The sequence below is a fragment of the Phocoena sinus genome, chromosome 5 (genome assembly GCF_008692025.1).
Source record: "Phocoena sinus isolate mPhoSin1 chromosome 5, mPhoSin1.pri, whole genome shotgun sequence".
NCBI classification, from domain to species: domain Eukaryota; kingdom Metazoa; phylum Chordata; class Mammalia; order Artiodactyla; family Phocoenidae; genus Phocoena; species Phocoena sinus.
This window is the reverse complement of record NC_045767.1, coordinates 101,019,861-101,043,976: the sequence shown is the minus strand read 5'-3', so window position 1 is coordinate 101,043,976 and position 24,116 is coordinate 101,019,861. Positions and strand designations below refer to the sequence as shown.

The window sequence follows — 24,116 nt, the reverse complement described above, 5'->3', positions numbered from 1 at the left end:
CTCAAGACATCCTCAATTTACTCATAGTGTTGTGACTCTTTAAAACACAAGTCTTTTAAGTGATGAAACCTAACAAGTAATGGGAAGGAAGTTAACATCAGAAAATACACTTAGAAAAAGTACAGGATATTTTGCCTGGCATTTGCTACTTATTTCATAACTTAGATCAAGTAAGTGTTAAATATTCACAGTAATTTCAGAGAAGAAACATTCATGTCTGTAAAACTTCAATCTATTGCATTTTCGACATTTTTCTGTACAATTACAAAATGTCATCTGTCGGTGCTTTCCTGTAGAATTCTTTACTGTCAGTCCTTCCCTCTCCAGATCCAGTTATACCTTCAAGGTGGGCTGTAGGATTCCCTTCTCAATGAGATGAGTCTTCAGCGTTTTGTATATATTTAACTGTTGTTCTGGTTGAAGCACCAACAACTGCTGTAGCACTTTGCTGGGATTTGGACCCCTGATAACAGAGCAGAAAAGACAAAGTTCACACTATTATTTTAAGAGAGCTAAAGGAAGCATATACTTGTAATTTAAAATAAACCATACATTTAAGTGCAGAGGATCAATCTTTACAGAATTGGAACAGCTCTTGATCAGAGCCCACTTTAATGCCCAATGTTAGTGTCAAAGGGAGAAAAAAAAACCCCTAGAACTATCTGCATTGAGAGGCATACAGTCTAGATGTGGGAAGAATGTGCAAACACAGAAGACAGGAACACGAGGCAATTTAGGGAGTGCAGATCTAAGTTCCACAAAAATCCGCAAAAAGGCAAATCCTGAGATTGGACAAGACACGGAAATCATTCTGTAAAAAAAAGGACCATTCCTGATGAGGATAAACCAAAAGAGAACATGAAGACATAATTTAAGTCTTTAGCTTCAAAGAAACGTCAGACAGGGAAGGTACCCTGTTGAAGAAATACCATCGGGAACACTTCCTGAGCCCAGCCCTGAAGCCCCCACCTGGGATCTACAATGGGAACAACAGCTTTTTTTCAAAGAAGGTCTTAGGTAAACCCCAATATAGGAAACAAAATAAAAGCGGATCTCCTTTAGCAGGTGGAGAGCCCTGCCCGTCTTGCCCAGCATCCCCACTGGGGAGGAAATAAGCCCAGGCAGTGTTAAGTAAAGTATCCACTGGGCAGTGACACTGCTCTCCAACAGGTATCATACCAGCCTGTGCAGGGGCCTCTCCCTGGGCGGCTCCTTCTGGGGAAGCTCCTCCAACATCCCCATGCCAGCCCTTCTCTCTGCACCTTCTGATGGTGCACTCTGGGTCAGAAAAGACCACAACCAGGATTCCCACCCTCCAGAGACACCATGACAGTAAGGGGATTGCAATTTCCTACCTTTGCACACTAGAACTCAACCCATTTATTTATAAGCTGGAGATCACTTGTGTTTCTGCACTTACACTGCTAAAGTGCTATTTTGTTAAATTCGGGATGAACCTAATTCAGACTGTGATGTAGATGTATTGTTCTTTGCAATTTCTACAATCCACTTGAATAGGAAAAGCAGAGTGGGCTTACTTTTTGTGGAGAGGGATTAGGGAAATCCAATGAGAAAAAGCAAGATGGAGAATGGCACAGAATTCTGAGAAAGACATGTACATGGGTAATTAAATTTATGACTTATTGCACAATAGCATGGATTAGCTGTCCCATGGGTCACCTTTGTACACGTGGCTCAACACATTTGCCAGAAACCTGAAGCCATATGTCTCTCACAGCTACAGTCTACTCAAGTCAGGACACAGCTTGCCTTACATTTCTTCAAAAGATTCAGCAACTTCCTAACATAAACCCAGAGTAGGGCCCACAGAGAAAAGGAAGGCTATTCTAGCAACTTCAGCTAAATGCAAAATTGTCAGTAGGGGCTTCCAGCTAGTTGCACACTGGCTCTAGCACTGTATTTCTAATCGTCTAAATGTGTACTTTCAAATGGAGGACAACATGGCTCAGCACAACTTTTCCCTACTGAGAGAACAGCAGATCAAAATAAATAAATAAATAAATAAAGAGTTCTAAGGATTTAAAGCCACTAATTACTAATACTCAAATATATCAGTAAATAAATCATATGCAAATGGATTAAATACTCCAATTAAAAAGACAAAGATTGTCAGCTGGGTTATAAAAACAAAGAAAATCCTTGTGAGAAGAAAAAAGTGAAACACACTTTAAATATAAGGAAAAAGGCACACAAAGAATAAAAGGATAGACAGAAATATTATGCAAACACTAATAAGAAGGCGGCTGATGTAGCTATACTTATATTCAACAAAATAAGCTTTAAACAAGTATATAAAGATGGGCATTATAGAATGATACTAAGAGTGATTCAACAGTGAGACACGAGTTCTAAATGTGTGGACACCTAATAAAACCTCAACGTATATAAAGCAAAAACTGGGAGATTCTGACAAAGCTCTCTTCGTAACTGATACAGAACAAGCAGATGGAAAAACAAACCAAAAAATTCAGTACAGAAGATTTAGCTAAACTTCACCCAGTTGAGTTACAACACTAATCCCGAAACTGCACAATGCATATTTGATTCATGTGCACATACAATGTATATCTGAGTAGACAATGTGCCTGGGCACAAAGGAAGTCATGACAAATATTAATACTGAAGTAATAAAGAGTATGTTTTCTGACCACAGTAGAATTAAAGCAAAAATCAAAAAAGGAAGGAGAATGAGAAAATCTCCATTTCTTTGGAAGCAAATCAATATACTTCTAAATAATCCCATGTCAAAGAAGATATAGAACTGGAAATCAGAAAATATTTGTATCTGAAAAATGAAACTATACATATAACATGTGGGATGAGAATACTTCAAAGTACTTAAAAGAGCACTCAAAAAGCAGTAGTTAAGAGGAAATATATAATGTTAGATAAATATATTAGACAAGAAAGCTGAAAATCAGTAATCTAAGCTTTATCTCAAGAAGCTTGAGAAGGAGCAGAAAATTGAACCTAAAGAAAGATAAAGGATGCAAAACCAGAAATATAGATCAATGGAACAGGATAGAAAGCCCAGAAGTAAACCCACACACCTATGGTCAATTAATCTGTGACAAAGGAGGCAAGAATATACAATGGAGAAAAGACAGTCTCTTCAATAAGTGGTGCTGGGAAAACTGGATAGCTACATGTAAAAGAATGAAATTAGAACATTCTCTAACACTATACATACACAAAAATAAACTCAAAATGGATCAAAGACCTAAATATAAGGCCGAACACTATAAAACTCTGAGCGGAAAACATAGGGAGAACACTCTGACATAAATTGCAGCAATATCTTTTGGGATCCACCTCCTAGAGTAATGAAAATAAAAACAAAAATAAATAAACAAATGGGACCTAATTAAACTTAAAAGCTTTTCCACAGCAAAGGAAACCACAAACAAAACGAAAAGACATCCCACAGAATGGGAGAAAATATTTGCAAATGAAGCGACTAACAAGGGATTAATCTCCAAAATATACAAACAACTCATGCAGCTCTATGTCAAAAAAACACAACCCAGTCAAAAAATGGGCAGAAGATCTAAATAGACATTTCTCCAAAGAAGACATACAGATGGCCAAGAAACACATGGAAAGATGCTCAACATCATTAATTATCAGAGAAATGCAAATCAAAACTACAATGAGGTACAGCCAGAAAAAGGAACAAAACTGGGTCATTTGTAGAGACATGGATGGATCTAGAGACTGTCATACAGAGTGAAGTAAGTCAGAAAGAGAAAAGCAAATACCGTATATTAATGCATATATGTGGAACCTAGAAAAATGGTACAGATGAACCGGTTTGCAGGGCAGAAACAGAGACACAGAGGTAGAGAACAAACGTATGGACACCAAGGGGGGAAAGTGGCGGGGTGGTGGTGGTGGTGGTGTGATGAATGGAGAGATTGGGATTGACATGTATACACTAATATGTATAAAATGGGTAACTAATAAGAACCTACTGTATAAAAAAATAAAATTAAAAAATTAAAAAACTACAACGAAGTATCACCTCACACCAGTCAGAATGCCCATCATCAAGAAGTCCACAAACAATAAATGCTAAAGAGGGTGTGGAGAAAAGGGAACCCTCCTACACTATTGGTGGGAATGTAAATTGGTAAACCCACTGTGGAGAACACTACAGAGGTTCCTTAAAAAATTAAAAATAGAACTACCATATGATCCAGCAATCCAACTCCTGGGCATATATTCAGAGAAAACCATAATTCAAAAAGATACATGCAACCCCAATATTCACTGCAGCACTTTGGTACAATAGCCAAGACATGGAAGTAACCTACATGTTCATTGACAGAGGAGTAGATAAAGAAGATGTACATATATACAATGGAATATTACTCAGCCATAAAAAAGAACAAAATAATGCCATTTGCAGCAACACGGATGGACCTAGAGATTATCATACTAAGTAAAGTAAGTGAAGTAAGTCAGACAAGGACAAATACCATATGATATCACTCATATGTGGAATCTAATTTTTACAAATGAACTTATTTACAAAACAGAAACAGACTCACAGATTTCGAAAACAAACTTATGGTTACCAAAGGCGAAACATGGTGGGGGGGCCCGATAAATTAGGAGCTTGTGATTAACATACACACACTACTATATATAAAATAGATAACCAACAAGGACCTACTGTATAGCACAGGGAACTCTACTCAATATTCTATAATAACCTATATGGGTAAATAGTCTGAAAAAGAATGAATATTTGTAAAACTGAATCACTTTGCTGTACACCTGAAACTAGCACAGCATTGTAAATCAGCTATACGGCAATACAGTTTTTAAAAAAGATAAAGGAATGAAAGATGAGAGTAGACATCAATGAAATAGAAAACAAATACACAACAGAGAAAGGTGAAGTCAGAATTTGATTCTTTGAAAAGATTAATGAAATAGATAAACTAACAAGATGGCTCAAGGAAAATGAAAGTTAATACAAAAACGCTCACACTACTATGGGTATATATTTAAAATGCATATTTAGAGACCTATAAATATGAGTTTCAATCCACATAACTCTAAAGGAAATACAGGTTTTCTAGGCTCAGACACCAGTAGAAGCCATGGCATATAAAGTAAACATGTGGTTGATGTGGTTAGCTTTCACACCTCAAACTGGCATTTCAGGGCAGATCCAAAACATTAAAGTTTAGTAATGAGAATAAAGCACCCCATATAAAACAGCAACACCCTCCACCTACCCCTCCCCGCCTCTCCACCCCCCACCCCCACCACATACACACCCATAATCCTGCGGACTGCTCTGTTTTTCTCCGTGGCTCTTATAACCACCAGACAAGCTACATTTGTTTGTTCTCCACTTCTGCCCCTTCTCCCTCCAACTCCCCAGGAAGAAAATAAGCCCTGAGGACAGGAACCTGGTTTGTTTTGTTCTCTGCTACATCCGTGCCCAGAACATTGCCCAACACATAACAGGCACTCAAGCAATAACTGGTGGACTGGATGAATCATTATGTCCTCCTCCTTTTTAAGTAACTCTTAGGGTTCGCTGTCACCACAATGTCCACAGTTGAGAAATTAAATCTCCTGCTGTTCCAAATCTAGTACCATTCACCCACTCTAACTGAATCTTAACTCAGCCCTATTAGACTATGACATATACTATTTTTTTAACTTGTTCAAATGTAAGGGAAATAATTTTAATCATACTGCCCAAGGCTACAGTGTGACACAGTTCCAGGAGCCACCGTTCCCTTCGCTATTATAGATTACCAATGACAAAAAAAGTAACTAATTCAAACTAATGCCTATCGAAATGAGAACTCCAAGAAATCATCTAATAAAACATTTTTTAAAAATCTAGAAGTACCTTATAAAACTTGTGATGTACACATGCACAAAAGTTGCCATCAAATACTGACAATCAAATCTGTCCATTATCCCGCCATGTCCAGGAATGGTGTTTGCAAAATCCTTCAGAAAAAAACAAACATATTAGTAACTTTTCAAAAAAATCACCTGCTCTAAAATTCCTACCTGCAAATGTCTCCTTGATATCATGGACTTGAAGGAAAATACTTTACTATTGGATTTTCCCACTAAATACAAACTTATTAGAACATGTCCAACAGATTAAAACTGCATCTTTGGAATATGTGCCCATGTTAGAATGACTATTGAATTGACCCACAGCTTTCAAATAACACTAATTAAATGTTAATTAAATCTAGCACTAACTTTTTTTAGTTAATAAAACTTTTTCTAAATCAAAAATGCTATCAGCTATTACTAATCTAATCTTATAGCTGGCTCTTCTGTTTAATCAGAAACTATTTGGGGAGCTATTTTAGTGTTGTTGACAGATATACAACTGGTTCTAGCTCATGTTTATCCTAATGGTTCTTACTCTGAGATAAATATTTTACTACTGTGATAAATATTTCTTTTTTTTATGTGTTGGGGTAAAAAGGAAATCAAAATAGATAGTTCATTTGGGACATGTTAGTCCATTAAATGGCCAAATTAAGGGAATGGTTAGTAAGCCTCTGCAGATTGACCCTGTATAGATCCATCCACACGTGTCAGGGCCCAGGAAATGGAAATGACTAATTGTCCTTCTCGTTTACTCAAGCAGCCTAAAAACCTCTAAAATGCAACAGCGATTCTACCTTCATTTCAGACATGAAAAGAAACCTCACCATTCACCAAGAAACCTTGGATCGGAGACCATTAAAGACCATTCTAAACATAACATTTCTCTGTTTAAAACAACTATTGAAAAACTCTTTGGTTAATTTTTGCCAACACATTTCCTTCCTTCTCTTCCCTACTAACCCAAGCACAATAGAGCCGTGGTAACTCCATCCCACTTTGCTGTTTGCAGCCTTTACAGGCTTCTCGTCTTGCATAGCTATCGCTACGATTCTTTGTGGATGTGTATTATCTCCCCTAGTCGGTGGTGAGCATCATGAGAACAGGGACATCTTGTACACTTTTGCATATTGCATTCCACCTAAGGTAGTGTCTTCCCCATTGCAAGTGCTCGCTGAGTTCGCGTATTTATTTCCCTGGCCTCTGGGATCTGGCCACCACTCTCTGTAGTCTGACCACCTACTCCCTACCATGGCCACAGTGTTCCTCTTCCCCTTCCAGCAGCTGATCTCCTCTACTCCTTTGCACTTGCTGGAACTCCCTTCCTTCAATTTCTCTGCAGGACTCATTCTCTTCCTTTCCTGGTATCCCTGCTCAAACGCCACCTCCTCAGAGAAGCTTGCCCTGAGCACCCCACCTTCAGTAGACACTCTCTAACTCCCAATGGCACACATTCAGTCTTAACTTAGTGAAGCCATGTGAGGAGAGTTGAGATAATAGGCCAAATATATCTCACTTTACGAGAATTTAAGTTAAACAAAACATAGGGCTAATTTTAAGTATCTGGAATAGGGATCAGCAAACTATGTCCCACAGACCAATTCCAGCCTGCTGCCTGTTTCTTGTAAGTAAAGTTTTATTAGAACCCAGCCACACCCATTCATTGATGTATTGTCCATAGGGCTCTCACACTACAGTGGAAGACTTCAGAACTGAGTAGTTTACAATATTGCTGCTATTAGCGTATGATTTGGCCCTTTACAGAAAGAGTTTGCTGACCCCTGGTCCAGCAGAATGGAGAGTTACATAACCAAAGGCACTCTTGCACTTCCCTTCACTTGAGACTGTGACAGGACACTAAACTTAAGACAATTCATAGCTGGATTCTTGGATGAACACTTGAAGGACCAAGATTCTGTGTCTGTCCCAGCATCAAGTGACACATGCCATTTCTAGAAAAAAGGGTGATATACCACTTTAAAATGTATTAACACGGCATGACCAAAACCTAACAAGAAAGAATATATACTCTGTGAGGCTGACACAAATAGGGTGGAAAAGTTTTTGCCCAGGGGCTTAATGCGGGAGACCAAAAGAGAACCAAATTCCAACTATATTACATTCTCTAATTATATTCTGTAACACTGTAACAAAGAATCTAAAACACACACCTTGATTTTGAAAGCTCTTTTGAATCCGCTGGCAAAGAATCCTCCGAATGGGCCAATCAAAGATGCAAATGTGGAAAGAGCAATGCTGTGTATCTGGAAAGGATACAAGCTTATTGTTTCCTAAAGAGGGAAGAAAAAGGAGAGGGGTTGGGGCTAACTGCATGAAAAATGTATTCGAGCACGCCACCTAAACTCAGAGCCATTATATATAAACACTAAGTCAAAGCACATGCCATATTTTTGTTAATTTCACAAACTTTCAAGATCATAGGAAAAAATAAATGTGTAAGCTCTCGTTACCACTCTGCTTATTCAGCCAGCACTCCCTATTCCCTGTGTAAGCGTACTGAAAGTGCCTGGTGTGCTAAAATCTGATAGGCTACTTTTCTAATTTGTCTAGAAACTTCTACATCACTTGGGTCATAGGCTTACCAAGAATCAGTTAATTTCTGACATTGTTTTTTACCAGTAGCACTTTGTTTTTGTAATTATATAATGTATTTTGTATTTTATTTCACTTTAATTTTATATGACAAATGACGGGAAAGTTGGTCTTTCTCTTAAAATTAAGTTAAATGCTGTGGAAACACCTGAAAATAAAATGCTTTATTTTCTACCAAAATTAACATCAGCAAGACAATTATGAAAAGTTGAGAAGAATTCTGCAGCCAAATTATTTTGTAAATTCTCCACTTTAAATAAACTGAAACTACAAATTGTAGAGAGTGCATAATGGGTGTGGTTTAAGAAAGATCACTAAGAACTCCAATCTTTGGACCTGTTTGCAAAGGAACGGCCTTGCCCCAATCAAAGATTAGCAGTATCAAAGAGTTTTACAGCAGATAATAGATGGCTTGGACACTGAAAAAATTCTTGGAATCAATGTATTGAGCCCTCAAGTAGAGAAATAATTTGTTGGTTAACCTTCTTCTTAAAAAGTAACTTTAGTTAAAAGTTAAATATTTCAGGGAATTCCCTGGAGGTCCAGTGATTAGGACTTGGTGCTTTCACTGCCAGAGCCCAGGGTTCAATTCCTGGTCAGGGAACTAAGATCCCGCAAGCTGTGTAGCACGGCCAAATAAATAAATAATAAACGTTTCAGATGCATTCATGTGTACACACACACAATTATTTGATTCCCCACTTTAACCAACCACCCACTAGTCCTGGTAGCATAGATCAGCAGGGATCTACTGGACAGCGATGTCAACATCCTTCAAGGTTGCCTTTAAATGGCAGCAGTGTTTTTGGAAGGGAAACTGATTTTTAGAAACAGCAGCTTTCTGTACTAGTAAAAGTCCCCTAAAAATCAAGTAATTTTTGAGCTGGTGAATTTTAATTAAGTTTTAAATTGAGTCAATTTTATACCAGTTACACATGAAACTCATTATAACTCGTTTGATTTGTAGAAATCTAAGAGACATTTAAAAATGTTTTCAAGATAAATTACCACCAGTATTCAAACCATTAGGCAAGTAAGTTTCTAACAGACAACTGGTTTGTGACAGTAATATTCACTTTATATACAAAAACGGGAAATCACAAGGGGATAGAATATATGATTGATGTCAAGCAGACAGTGATCTGTATTACAGAGTTTTAAATTCTGCAGAAATTGATCTCTTGCAATAAATGAAGCTTAATCTTTGGGTGGGAGGATCCCCACCATGTTTATCTTACCCGTCTCAACAATGCCTTCAAAAAGGGAGGAAGTGAATAACTCTGAAGCTGGAAAAGTTCTGAGGGTTCACATTCTGTAACGAAGGAGTTTACATCACTTCGGTATTCCACTGGGCAGACAAAGTACTGGTATTTGGATAACACGTAAGCGGCCTAAATAACAAAGCAAGCGTTTGTAAAACATTGCATGAAAATACATGTGTGTGTGTGTGTGTGTGTGTGTGTGTGCGTGTGTGTATATATATAAAATTTTTTAAACGTATATATGTTATGTGTCAGAAAGGCCAGAAACAGAATGCCAAATTTTCCTCGCATTCACATCCTGCCATGTATTTTCAAAGTTAACTGACCATAACTGATGGAATAAAAAACTTTAAAAAGCCATTAGAAAACAAAACTTTTTGGAAATCAGTATGATTATAATCTCAGTATAGGGAAAGAGGGAAGGGGAAAGTGAGAAAAAGAAGCCGATTTGAACATTTAGACACGAATTATAGCAAGGTTTTACTTTTTTTAAGAACACATTTAATGTCAGCAGAAGCTAACAATTATAAAGGTATGGGAGAGTACAGGACTAAAGTTTCTTGCATAAAGGTTATATTGATTTCATCAATTAAAAAAATAAACAGTGATTTAAAATTACTAAGAAAACAGCACAGGTGAAAAACACCATTGTTCTTAACCAACCCAGACAATGTTGACTAAATTATTCTTTCCCTGGACACATCACTGCAATTTTTAAAACTAGCTGTCCTCAGCCATGGAAGAAGATACATAAAAACAAAATATCTTATTACAAATTTAAATTGCTATACAATAGTTCATTTTCTTTCTTTTACAGACATTCACACCATTATACTGCTCAAAAATGGTTGATAGAAGTGCAAATAGGACACTAGAAATGGATATAAGTTGATTTTGCTTCCAAACAACCAGTTTCCTCAAAATTACTTATTAAAAAATATATAAGCTCCCTCCTCCTTATTTCATCATGCATTACATTCTTATAGGATAGCTCTTTATTTTCTTCCAATGATATGGCTGTTCTTGTAGTATTTCTAAATTGTCTTTAATGATACCAGATTCTTGTAGTAGTATTTAACTTAATAATCCCTTCTTCGTAATGTATAATCATTGGACAGGACGAGATCCCTTTTCATTATTCTGTTCATCAGTTATTACCTCATTGATATTCTAACAAATAAACACTGGAATAATTTTTTTAATTCTATTGCAATTTTCATTGAGAATGAACTACACTGATAAACAGGAATTATGGTGGTTTTCCCCTCCAGCCTGGCCCATTTCCATTTATTTGTATATTTGCTCCCTCTCAAAGCTCCATGTTGTTATTAGTCACTCTATATTTGGCTATAGAATATATTCTAGAACTGTTAGGGACAAGACTCTTAAAAAATTAAACTTCCTGACAGTAATTTTTTTTGGTATATTTATCTTATATCCAGCCATTTTTCTGTACCTTTTTTGATTTCTCACAAGACACCTTTGAATAAAAACATAAATTCCATAACTGTACTCTAATTTTTAAAACATTAACAATATCCATTATTCATAGCTAAAAGTAAACATCAATTATTTTTAACAAGCTTTTTCTGTAAACTGGACTCACAGCAGTAAGCACCCACTAGGCCAAGCAGCTGGCACGTGTTAAAGAAACAGAACTCTTCAATATTATTTGCATTATCTGCTTTTATTCAAAGCCACCACCCGTCCCAGCACCTGTGCACCCACAGGCAGAACAACTGTTAGAAACTACCAAAACACAACAGCAGGTCTCAAGCCTAGCTTTATATGAGAATCAGCTGAGGGAGTTAATTGACCTGGAAGAGGGCTGGGATATAGGTGTTGTGTAAGCTCCCCAGGTGGTTCTGTTATGAGGCCAGGATGAGAGTTACTGGGCTATAGAATGCAGGCATACCTCATTTTATTGCACTCACTTTATTGTGCTTCACAGGTACTGTGTTTTTCACAAATTGAAGGTCTATGGCAACCCTGCCTCAAACAAGTCTAATGGCACCATTCTTCCAACTGCAAGACTTTAGTGGAGGAAGTAACTACAGATGTGGTAAAATAGCAAGAGAATTAGAAGTGGAGCCTGAAGAGGGGAATGAATTGCTGCAATCTCATTATAAAATGTTCACGGATGAGGAATTACTTCTTATGAATGAGTAAACAAAGTGGTTTCTTGAGATGAACTCTATTCCTGGTGAAGATGCTGTGAAGACTGTTGAAATGACAACAAAGGATTTAGAATACTACATAAACGTAGTTGGTAAAGCAGTTGCAGAGTTTGAGAGGGTTGACTCCAATTCTGAAAGAAGTTCTACTGAGCAGGGTAAAGTGCTATCAAACAGCCTTGCATGCTACAGAGAAATCCTTCATGAAAGAAGAGACGATCGATGTGGCAGACCTCCTTGCTGTCTTATTCAAGAGACTGCCTCAGCCACCCACCTTCAGCAACCACCACCCTGATCAGTCAGCAGCATCAACATCCGGGCAAGACCCCCCGCCAGCAAAAAGATTATGACTCAACGAAGGCTCAGATGATGCTTAGCATTTTTTAGCCATAAAGTATTTAAAATTAGGCATATACACTGTTTTTTTTTAGACTTAATCTAGTACACACTTAATAGACTACAGTATAATGTAACTGTAACTTTTATATGCATTGGGAAACCAAAACATTCACGTGACTTGCGTTATAGCAATACTCGCTTTATTGTGGTGGCCTGGAAGTGAAGCTGCAATATCTCTGAGGTATGCCTGTGGATTCTGTCTAGTAGCCTTCAGTTAATACATTATTAGCATTTTCTGATTTAATTCTTTTAGGTTCAGAATAGACTAATAAACTTGCTACCACTTTTCAAAATATAAATAAAATAAAAATCCTAGTGAAACTCACAATGAATCCAAAGATGACTGTGGAAAAGAAACCGCCAATGAATCCTTCCCAAGTCTTTTTAGGGGACAACTGAAAAAGGCCAAATAGAATTAGAAAGAGTTACTGCACTCACAAAACACACAAATACATATGTTCAATAAATTCCCATAATACCTTGTACCTCTCTCCTTTTTTTCATATTGGAAAGGCTTTGCAACCCTTTTTCCTTCAGTCCATGATGGTGATTTATTTGTGCAAATCTCTCTAGTAGAGTCGAACACATATTAGGCCTTCAGACATCCTACATACTGTGAATATGTTTGTTTCTGTAAATAGCCTCAATTTGCTTTTTTCACTCAAAGGACTATAAACTCTATGCTGAAATAATTGTCCCATAATGTTCATGCTTATATAAACCCCCAGAATAATGTAATAAGGATAAGACATATTCATTCATTCTAAGTATACATGGTCTGTGTTGACCTACTACTGATCAAAAATAGAATGAGTATAACAAAACATGGATTCTGCAGCACCCCAGATTTTCATATATTCCCAAATGCCAAGCTTACAACAGTCCTCTTTCTGAAATGGCAAAAAGTTCCATAGCCCTAGGTACAGTATTTGCCTCACAAGTATGCACATATCCTCCCTCCTTTAGTCACTATATATGTCTTTCTCCATGAAGAAACATATTGGGCTTCTGAGAATACTGTTTGTTTCAGATTCCGGCTATTGTTTATTAGTCCATGGAGCCTTCAGGGAGAGAAATCTGGACGAAAGTCTAGAACTTGGTGAAGCAGGGGCAGGAGAAAAAGATTTAGGAGTAGACAGTGCTAACTGGCTGAGGCGCTCTGTAAGATAAGGACTCAGTACGGGGCTATGATCGCCAGGAGATCACTGACGGCCTCTGTGATGTTCCTTTCAGTGGATCAATGGGAACAGAAGCCAAATAAATATCGGAGGGAAGTTTCTGAGATAGAAATGGGTGATATGCTAAACTACATGAGCTCTTGTCCTGAAGTTTATAAAGCACCAAGGCTTTCTTGACCAATCTGACAACAATTCCGCCATAGAGAAGTGACTGATATACAATGTCTCCTAGGATAATTCAATATTATTGTCATGAAGTAGGAGTTGACTCAAATTCAGAAGTGCCTGCTGATTATTTTAAAGATAGCTCATCGAATTAAATTGACCCATATCATATATATTTTTTTTTTATTTTAATTTTTTTTTTTTTTTTTTGCAGTACGTGGGCCTCTCACTGTTGTGGCCTCTCCCGTTGCGGAGCACAGGCTCCGGACGCACAGGCTCAGCGGCCATGGCTCATGCGCCTAGCCGCTCCGCGGCATGTGGGATCTTCCCAGACCGGGGCACAAACCCGTGTCCCCTGCAGGCGGACTCTCAACCACTGCGCCACCAGGGAAGCCCCCCCATATCATACTGATTTAGGGGTTAACTTGCTTAATTACATCTGTGTATATTATACAACTAATCCAGCCTGGTAATTCACTAGAAATTGATGTTCAAAATCAGACAGTGAGATTCTTCTACAGCCTCTGAGGGCTCCTAAGCCAACAACTTCTCAGCTGGTATAAAATCCTTGACTACTTCACCACTTGCTCTTGTGCTGAAATAAGCTTTAGAGACTTTAAAAATGTATATAGCTTGCTGGCCAGTATCCCCACAGCTCAGCTTAATGCTGTGTGCTGGACTCCTATGTGGGGAAGATTTTAAGGAAGGTGTTTTTGAGGGACAGGCCGTCCACGCACTCCTCTAGGAATGATAAACTATCCTTACATCACTCTGAACAAAACAGGTTTTCTATCTCAACAATTGTCTCAGTCCCTCCATAAATGCCTTCATGTGATAACATCAAAATAGCCAATTAATGCATTTGTCAGAATGTTATAAAAGACTTTGCCCAATATCTGAACTGAGTGAATCCTCTATGTAGCCCCAACGTGAAAAGCTTTTTTATTTTTATTTTTAAAAGAAATCAGTTCTAGAAAAAGGTCTGTTTTTCCATGAGGAGTTGGTTTCTTTCTTTCTTTCCCAAGATGGGAACTGTATAAATTACTTCATTTTCTTCTTTGCCTCCACTGACTGTAAACAGAACCAAATCTAAGGCAAAACTACATGGTCTCCTCATGTGTACTTTCCTGTCCCTTATCTTCACTTTTCCTTATCACTTGCATCATTCATCAGTGTTTTATTGTAGGACCTCAAATTTTTTCTTAAAACAAATTTGGGTATAAAAGTCTTTCAAATGGACATGAGTATGTGACAATGGTATAATATACACTTTCAAACAATCTGGTGAAGGAGGAGACAAATGAGATGGCTTGAGAGGAAAGCAGAGTCAAGGACAGGCCTGTTTAGAGGGTTGTTGGGAAGCAGAATAAAGAACCGCACCACAGCCAAGGGAAAGAAACCAGCAAAAAGATGACATGAGCCTTCACGGGAGAGGGGAAATGACCAAGGAGCCAAGAGAGTATCTGATGAAGAACCAGACGGAATCATTGGGAAATACAGATCACTGCCTCTGCACTGTGGCTGCTGAGGGCAACTAAGGAAAATCAAAGCACCTCAGAAATCAAAAATGTGCAACAGCACCAAATGGTTGGGAATTTCTCCAGTGGCTAATCTTTTAAGTTATGGTCAAGGTTTGCTTGTGGTATTTTTCCATTACCTTAATTAATGGAGTTCTTCCAAAAAAAAATCCAAAAAGGTAAGCAGTTATGTCATTGCAAATAACACTTGATATTGGAACAAGGAACCTTAAAAAAAAAAAAAAGTACATATGATTAAGTGGCAACTATTTCTACAGCTTATGACTCATAATGAACCAATGCAATAATCCTTTGGATTACATTGCAGCCTAGCCAGAACACAGCACGTACTAAAAGATTAATTAACAGACACAATAAATACCAACCAAATTTGCCCATTTAGCAATTAAGCAGAGCAAAATCTATAAACATACGAGAATATTGCTAAGAAAATATTAAATAATCAACTTAACTTTAAAATTAAACAATCAATTTCTATAGCTATGGACTTTCAAATTTCAGTTTTATGAGGAATGCCAACTAAAAACTGTCACTCGCCATCTGGCTCTACAAGGATTAGGTCACTAGCCACTGCGGTCGCTGACCTCCAACACAGCCTGAAAGGAGTTCAGCATTGAGATCAGGAATGAGGCACTTGTGTGCTCTGGGAAACACTGGCAGAACAGTCCTTCAGAGAGTTAGATATTTTTTAGGAGAAGATTTTATAAGCCCCATTTCTTACATCTTCTCATATCTAGAAAAGCACTGAAGTCATTAACGGAGGCATCTGCTCCCCATGACCAGCAGCAACCTTCTGCCAAAATGTGTGCTTGCTGGCACGTGCCCCCTTCACTAAAACCATGTATTACTGACCTCCCCTCCGACCTCTTCGCAGCAGTTCCTCAGAGCTATCTGAGAGGCTGTTCTCCCAGGCTATAGTCCTCATTTGGCTCCAAATAAAACTTAACTCACAACGTTCACGTTGTGTATTTTTTTCAGCTGACAGGAACAAGTAACAATGGTATAATTTTTTAAAAACAGCCTTTCAAAAGAGAAACGAGTCAATTGTTCAGACAGTATAATCTGATAAACTTACACCAAGCTCTTAATACAAACTCCTTCAGGAAAAATTATTTTAATACTATCTTAGCCTGTAGTTGCATTAAAACCCTACTAACTGTACAGAACCTACTAATTTCAGTAACTGCCTCCCATCAACTAAAAGTTTGTATATGGAAGACAATCTTAAAATGATTCCAATTGTTTACACACACATACATATCTTGGTTAAAAAAACACAAACCTGTCAAGGGAACAAATTTATCTTGAATAAACCCAACAATTATAGAAGATTTTAATTACTGTATTTTAAAAGAATGTGGAGAAAATATAGTCAGATTTCTTAAAATCTTAAGTTTTTCTCCACTCTTATTTTTAATTTATAATAATTGTTATAATTTAAGCTAATTTTTAACTGATAAAAATGCTTTCTGAATCTGCAACCCACTGCTTATATAGCAAGTAACTCCAAATACCCGAAATCTGGACACCAACTCCTATTATAAAGGCAGAGTAGAACTTACCCAACTTTCACATTGTTTGCCGAAAAGCAAACTTTCCCTTTTTTCTTTTTTTTTTGCATCCCACATAAACAATACACTCTTTTTAAACACAATTCTTTGTTTTTTTTAAAAAAGTCATATTAAGGTGTAGTAACACCTGAAAATGTAATTAATTGTTTGGTGCTTTTATGAGGACTTCCTGCATTTTATTTGAAACCTGAATAAGGAAGTTTTCCAGTTGTTAACAAAGCATTTGTCTTCAGTTGTCAAACAGTAAGCAAAACTCAGTAAGCTATTTTAATGGAATAGAGCAACAACAAATAGTACATTTTAGTAGAAATCTGTAAGACATTGTCGAATGTAAAAGAGCTTTAAAAGTGCTATGACTTAAATATAAAGCAGCATAATACTGTCCCCTTACCATATCATGCCTTCAAACAGATTTTGGATGACAAGATGTGACTGAGTAACTGTTATCAGTAAAGTGACATGAGTCCATGCAAACTGTTAATAGCACAAGAATACAACAATTAGTGAACACAACGGATCAGTGCAGCCCACGAAGCAATTTTGAAACACAAATTTCTAGCATGACTGTTGGTCACATTTCATAAGATAAGGTCATACAAAATAAATGCCGTTAGTAAATTATATTAATTTTAGTGCCTACTGAGATCTGAAAACCATGAACACATTTAAGAGTAACCTTAATTTATACACAAATCAAATGCTAATAATATTGAGATACACTACTAAGTTTAAAAAAGATATATTAAAAAAACATAATCTTGAATCATGAGATTAAAATGATAATGAGAAGTTTATGCTGTTGCTATGGCATTTAGATAGGAGCTAAAACTCTACTCTGGCTGCATTCTTTAGTTATTAGAAATGCTAAAAACGATTTTTCTCTGAGTTCACTATGGTACCATTTTCCAATAAAGAGTTATTTCTAACTTCAAATGATTCAAACTAGCAGGGATCAATTGCCCTTAAACTCAATCTTTTCATACTTGAAAGTTGATCTTCACAGCTCTGTGCAATGACAGTACTCCATTTCAAATTTTCAAAGTCCTCTGTGTTTCATCAATTCCATCTAGCCTGAGAGATGGCCACTTTAACCACTTTTAGCATCATTAGTATGAGCAAATTGTGAACAAAAAGCGCTAACATTTCTATGTACTAGTCTCATAATTTTTATTGGAAGTTATGACTTTTCAAAATTCTTAGGATTTTGATTTATTCAAAATAAACCTATTTCCCATTTCAGCAAAAAATATATTATATTGGTTGGGTTTATTTTTTAATTTTCATCTGCTTATACAATCCAATTCTCTTCTACCCTGATTGCTTCCAAATGCATAAATGAGTTTTTGCAATAGGAACCATTTATATTTTCATAGCAGATTCTAGTATTTCTAATTGTCTTGATGGTTTCTAGATTTTCACTCTTTCCTCTCAAGACCCCCAGAAATTAGAAATGTAAGAAATACTACAATTTCCCAGCTATGGTGCTCAGCAGGATGTCTTAATGGGAAAAAGCACAGCATGAAAAATAGGAAATATACCCCAAATCCAAAACAAGCCTTACTAATACATGAATTCACAGATCTAAATACTACATTTTGCATTTTACAGTCTTATAATTAGCTACCTTTTAAGGAAATAAGAGGTCATCATGTACAATGATAAACTTCATAAAACACTGAACACTGTTCAGTGATACACTGAATGAAGTATCTTTGGCCACGAAGAATCATGTGACTGTATAACTAACTATAGCTGCTAAGAAAATGTAAGCTCTGTTCCCCTTATGCCCAGGCTAAGAGCAAGTAAACATAGCTACTTTCCATACAAAAAGATGGTAGATGTTTCCAAGACTTACTAACTGTCCAGGAGACTGTGGAAATACCTCAAATTTCTACAAATTTAGGGAACCCAAATACTTGAATTTAATTTTATAGCCTTTGAAAATATTCAAAGAAAAAGTTTTTAGGAAAACAGGAAACAGTTAAAATTTTTAAATCCTCAAAAAATTTTCAACTTCAACTTTTTATATATAATAGTAATCCAAAATTCAAATATCTCTCACATTTAGGCAACTAGAAGATTAGATTATATCTTCTCACCACAGAAAAAAATAAAGGTAAAGGTTTTTATTACATACAGTGACTACAGAATAATGGTTAATACACACCATATAAAACTGCAGACGATAATGTTTCTTCACCAAGCTCAGCACAAACATGCAGAAACCTGTTCAAGAATAAAAAACATGGCTTATTGTATAATTTGTTACAAAGTTTAAGATTCACTGAGCTCATATAAGCCAAATTTCTATAGCACATCTAGCTATGCTTTAGCTACTCACTCATACGCTCTCCTGCTCTTCTATTAAGCATTTTAAGTAAAAGTTTCTCGAGGGAAATGACCCTGTATTCTTCAAAATGCCTAATACAGTCCATGGCATAAATTCAATAAACATCTTCTACATTAATTAAGTGAATTAGTCCCTTGCTAATGTGTGGACATGGAAAAACAGATCCTGAATTTCAGTTCACTAAAATTTATTTGCTAGTCAATCCATCAAATGTCTGTGTAGAATGTTTCAATCTCTATATAATATAAAAATTAATAATAATTATTATGGCAGCTGACATCTACTGAACACTTACTATGTTCCAGGCTCTTGTATAAGCATTTGATAAGCATTAACTCATTTAACCCTTCCAACCTTCCTATGATGTAAGTACCCATTATCATCTCCAATTTACAGATGAAGAAAAATACACAAAGGACTTTATTAATTTACTGGGGATCACGGCGCTAGAAAAGAGTTAAACCCTTAGATCCTAATGACTCTCAAGAGTCTTGTGGTTCCATAAACTATCATCAGCAAGATTCAGGTTAAGAGCGATTTGAAATTTCTCAGACCCATGTTATAATAATTACAGTAAAACATAATACTCTTAATAATTTCATGATGTACAAACAGTATTTGTGTTTCTGTTTATATCCTACAAATTTATTACCATAAAATTTTACTAAATAAAAATTCTACCTAATGAAATGAAATCTAATAATTATATACTAAATAATGGGAGGCAATATGAAGCACTTTTTGCCCAATATATCAGTGAAGTTCTAAAGATAATTATTTTTTTTACAGAAGTAGATACTGGAAATGCATAAGCCAAGTTTAATTTCAGCTAAACAGCTACTCATGAATTCTATTCTGCAATATCTTTAGAGAGTTCTCTAAGATAGAAAACGAACTGTCACCTAATCTATCCCATATGAAATAAGTACTAGACTTTGTATATCTAAGTTATACTTACCAAGGCAATTCTTCCCACTAGAGTAAGCAAGGTTGATACTACTCTGACCAGAGCAAAGAATCAAACAGCAGCTGCTGGCAGCTATTTTTTGATGACCGATTTGTAATGTCAGTGTAAAGGATGATGATAAAGGAAGAGAATGCACACTGGCTCCCAGATCCTACCTCACCTCCTATTTGTCACCTATAGAATCTAACTGATTGAACTGCAAAAGAATTATGGAAACATTCTCTGAGTAGAGGCAAATTGACAGCCATATGTCACTTTCTTGAGAAAAAGAAAGCAAGCAAGGTGGGGCAGGGGGAGATTAAAACATAGAATTCATGGCACTGAAATCACCAGTAGCATAAAAGACCTCTTTAAAAATCATTGCTTTTAAATCTCTCTTCAATAGCAGGTAGATTTATTTTTTTGCTTAAGGAATAATGAAATTTCTATGCTGCTTTATGCCATTGGTCCATGGTTAAAGGTGAATGTAGATTGGACTTGGTTCAGAGGCTAATAGGGTAAAAGCAAAGCAGAGGCAAGACAGATGCCTCTGGAACCTCCCCTTCTGTCCAAACGGACCTCTCTGGCTCTCCCTGCACAGCCTCGGGAACCTCTCAACATCATTAACTATGAATTACCTCTTCACAAATACTAGTACAACACGTTTGGTTGGTCTCTTTCTTGAAATTATATAATACCATTCACCCTTAAGCACTTCTTCAAATAAAATTACCAGCAGACTTATTCAGTACTTTCCTAATGATGATTTTTATCCAGGACAGTCTTGGCAACTCACTTTTACCTGATCCAATTTCACTGTTAAATCAACCAGTAGCAATGCAGCTGTTTAGGGTGCTCTAATAAAGGATATAATTATCTGACTCCTAGATACATTAAAATAATACAGTTCTCTGAATGTGGAAGAGGAGGATGTAAAGTGTTTTCCTAGCATATCTAAGGTTAAATATTATTTTCAAAGAAAAAGAATCCAAAAAAGAAACATAAGTTTACTTTTTCATTCACAACCATCTAGCTATGTGTATATTTTATGTTTAACCGTGTAAAAATACATACATGCTATATTTCAATAAATCTATGGAAAGGATAACTTTATACATTTAGATCCATAGTTTTACTTTTTCCCCAATTAACAAAGAACATTTGTACAGTTATATTTCCAATTAAAATCATAGGATTTGTTACAGTATTGTAAACAAAAGTATTCATTGAAAAAGTTTCCTAACATACAGTTCTTGATATATAATTATGTTTAGTTACACCTACTGATCACCATTTATATAAACAGCACTGTGCTGTCCATGCAAAGATGTGTATATCCTGTTGCCCAGTATCAAGGAGTTCCCAGGTGGTTAGGGAGAGCCAGTTACCCAATAGATTACAGACAATTATATTCAAAAAGAACAAAAAAGAATGAGATTTCTAAAGCAGTCAGGAGAAGTGAAGGGGAAAAAAAAGACATTGAAAAGTCCAAAAGATGGGATAGAGGAAATTTCCGAAAAAATGAACAATCAAAAAATATTTATGGAGCACTTTAGATGCACCAGACACAAGATACAAAAAAATGGATAAGATAGTCATTCCACTCAAGGAGCTCATAATCTAGTTGAAGAGACAAGAAAATATAAAGAAGTAATCAAGTTATTTTTAAAATTTCTTATTGGTGATTAACCAATTCAGTAAACACATGCAGTCCTTAACTCAAAAAACAAACAAAGATGGACCCAGGATTAAATACTGGAGCTTACTGACTCATCCTTTACTTTCACATGGCTGTAGTTTTCATTACACTTCCCTAACTAATCCAACTCCAAAACATTTCAAACATCATGTTCAACAAATTCAGAAGCACACTGCATTATGTGTGCCCATATTCAGCCACTAGAATACAACTGAGCTGTTTTTAAAAAGTTTGAACGTGCACTGTAGAAATTCACACAAACCAACCATTATATTGGCTAAGATAGAGAAAAGTTTTCTCTTAATCTGCACGGTGAGTTTAAGGTATAGAACAAGACTGATATGTGTATAGATTCTAATCATCTTAATTTAAAAACTGTAAGTGGTTTTGAAGATACAGTCCTTTATGAACAGTTGTTTGTGGCATCTTTCAAAGATTTCATCACCATCCTTTGAGATAAAACATATTCAGGATATTTGGAAAAACATTCTTAATCATGCATTAATTTTAGCTATAATTTAATCTTATAAGTCCATTGATTTTCTTGAATTCAAAGTATTATATTCAAGTTATAACTTACCTTAAGGGTTTTTAAAAAGAAGTCAAAACAGTCAGCCATGCACAAATACAAGCAAAAACAAAACAAAACAAAAAAACCAAACCACTAAACTTAATACGCCTTTAATATGCCTATCACTGGTTAGATAAAGAGATCTTAAGGTGATGATATTAAGGGTCCAACATCTTAAGCTTATTCACCCATCATTACTAGACATGTAATCACATAGTTGCTCTGGTTTCTAAAGAGCCCCAAATCCAGGCCCCAAGATCTTTTTAAAATATATCCAGACTCTAGAGAAAATGTTGTTCCTATAATTTTCTTTTTGCTATCACTCAAATTCATTTTACAACAAAATTATCTAAGTGTCAGGATGATTTCCAGGTCCTAGTCAGTGAGTCATCTGGTATAATATTAAACACGTTATTTAATGTGGTGGGCCTTGGTGAGTGGGTCAGACCTGGATATACATACATTTTATTTTAATAAAATTCAACGTCAGTGAAAGAGCTTGTGTTGTCTCTGGTTTTTAAATCTGCTAAGACCTATAAAAGTCATTTGACCACTGCAGAACTAAAACTTGGGCAGGACCCTTGGAATGCTGTTTAACGAGAAGAATTCCAGAGATTTTTATCAGCATAATTTGAGAGAAAGGTACAAATATCTCAACAGAGCACACTTTCTATTTCCTTACTCCTGTTTTAAAGTCTACCTTCGTTTGCTAGACTAAGCTCATGAATGTTGCTAATCACTTCAAGAATCACCAGTAAGGCCTCAAGACCCAGCAACCAAAACACTGATGCTGAAAAAAAATCTCTCTAAAAAGCACTGTGTGTGGATGTGCATGTTCTCAGCTTCCTGATCATTCATCTAGTAAATGTGTATTGGGAACCTAAATGCCAGACCCTGTGCTAGGCACTGAAAATTAAAAAAACAAGAGAAACACAAAGTGAGTGCTTATGGTCATTTAATAGGGCCATATTTAGGACACGTGTAAAATGATAACAGATATAGAATACTATGAATAATTTATATTGGAAGTTTCATCTCTTATCCCAGTAGCTCCTAGCTTACTACAAAGTTGTGTTTTACAGAAACAGACTCACAGACATAAAAAAACAAACTTACAGTTACCAAAGAGGAAAAGGGGTGGGGAAGGGATAAATTAGGATTTGGAGGTTAGCAGATGCAATCTATAAAATATATATAAAATAGATAAACAACAAGGGCCAACTGTATAACACAGGGAACTATATTCAATACCCTATAACAAACCAAAATGGAAAAGAACATGAAAAAGAATTTATATATGAATCACTTTGATGTACACCAGAAACTAACACAACATTATAAATCAACTATACTTTAAAAAAAAAAAGTTTTGCTTTAAAAATACTTCTGTAAGACTGTAATAATGTCAATATCCTGGTGTTATCTTACAGTGTAATTTTTCAAAATATTACCATTAGTGGAAACTAGGCAAAGTGCATAAGGGACTCTCTATTATTTCTTAAAACTACATGGAAATACATAATTATCTCAACAAAAAGTACATTTCAAGCCAATAATTTGGGATACAAAAGCAATTTTTCATAGACTATCATAAATAGCAGTTGGTTTCTAAGATCAGCCCACAGTATTTTAGTTTTTTTTTTTTTAATTTTTTGGCTGTGCCACACAGCATGTGGGATCTTAGTTCCCCAACCAGGGATTGAACACCCGCGCCCTGCAGTGGGAGCTCGGAGTCTTAACCACTAGACCGCC

The 24,116-nt window shown here is 36.1% G+C and overlaps 1 protein-coding gene across 1 annotated transcript in view; it reads right to left on the bottom strand.

Moving 5' to 3' along the window:
* Positions 1-214: 214 nt before the first annotated feature.
* The window catches only part of CDS1 (CDP-diacylglycerol synthase 1), a 74,809-nt gene continuing 50,907 nt past the window's right edge, over positions 215-24,116 (bottom strand). The window contains exons 6-13 of the mRNA XM_032633716.1: positions 18,966-19,024; positions 17,190-17,272; positions 15,347-15,434; positions 12,673-12,741; positions 9,750-9,902; positions 8,070-8,189; positions 5,897-6,000; positions 215-463 (exon numbers count right to left, since the gene is read on the bottom strand). Coding sequence (XP_032489607.1) covers positions 334-463; positions 5,897-6,000; positions 8,070-8,189; positions 9,750-9,902; positions 12,673-12,741; positions 15,347-15,434; positions 17,190-17,272; positions 18,966-19,024 — 806 coding nt within the window. The 3' untranslated portion in view covers positions 215-333. The remainder of the gene's footprint in view (positions 464-5,896; positions 6,001-8,069; positions 8,190-9,749; positions 9,903-12,672; positions 12,742-15,346; positions 15,435-17,189; positions 17,273-18,965; positions 19,025-24,116) is intronic.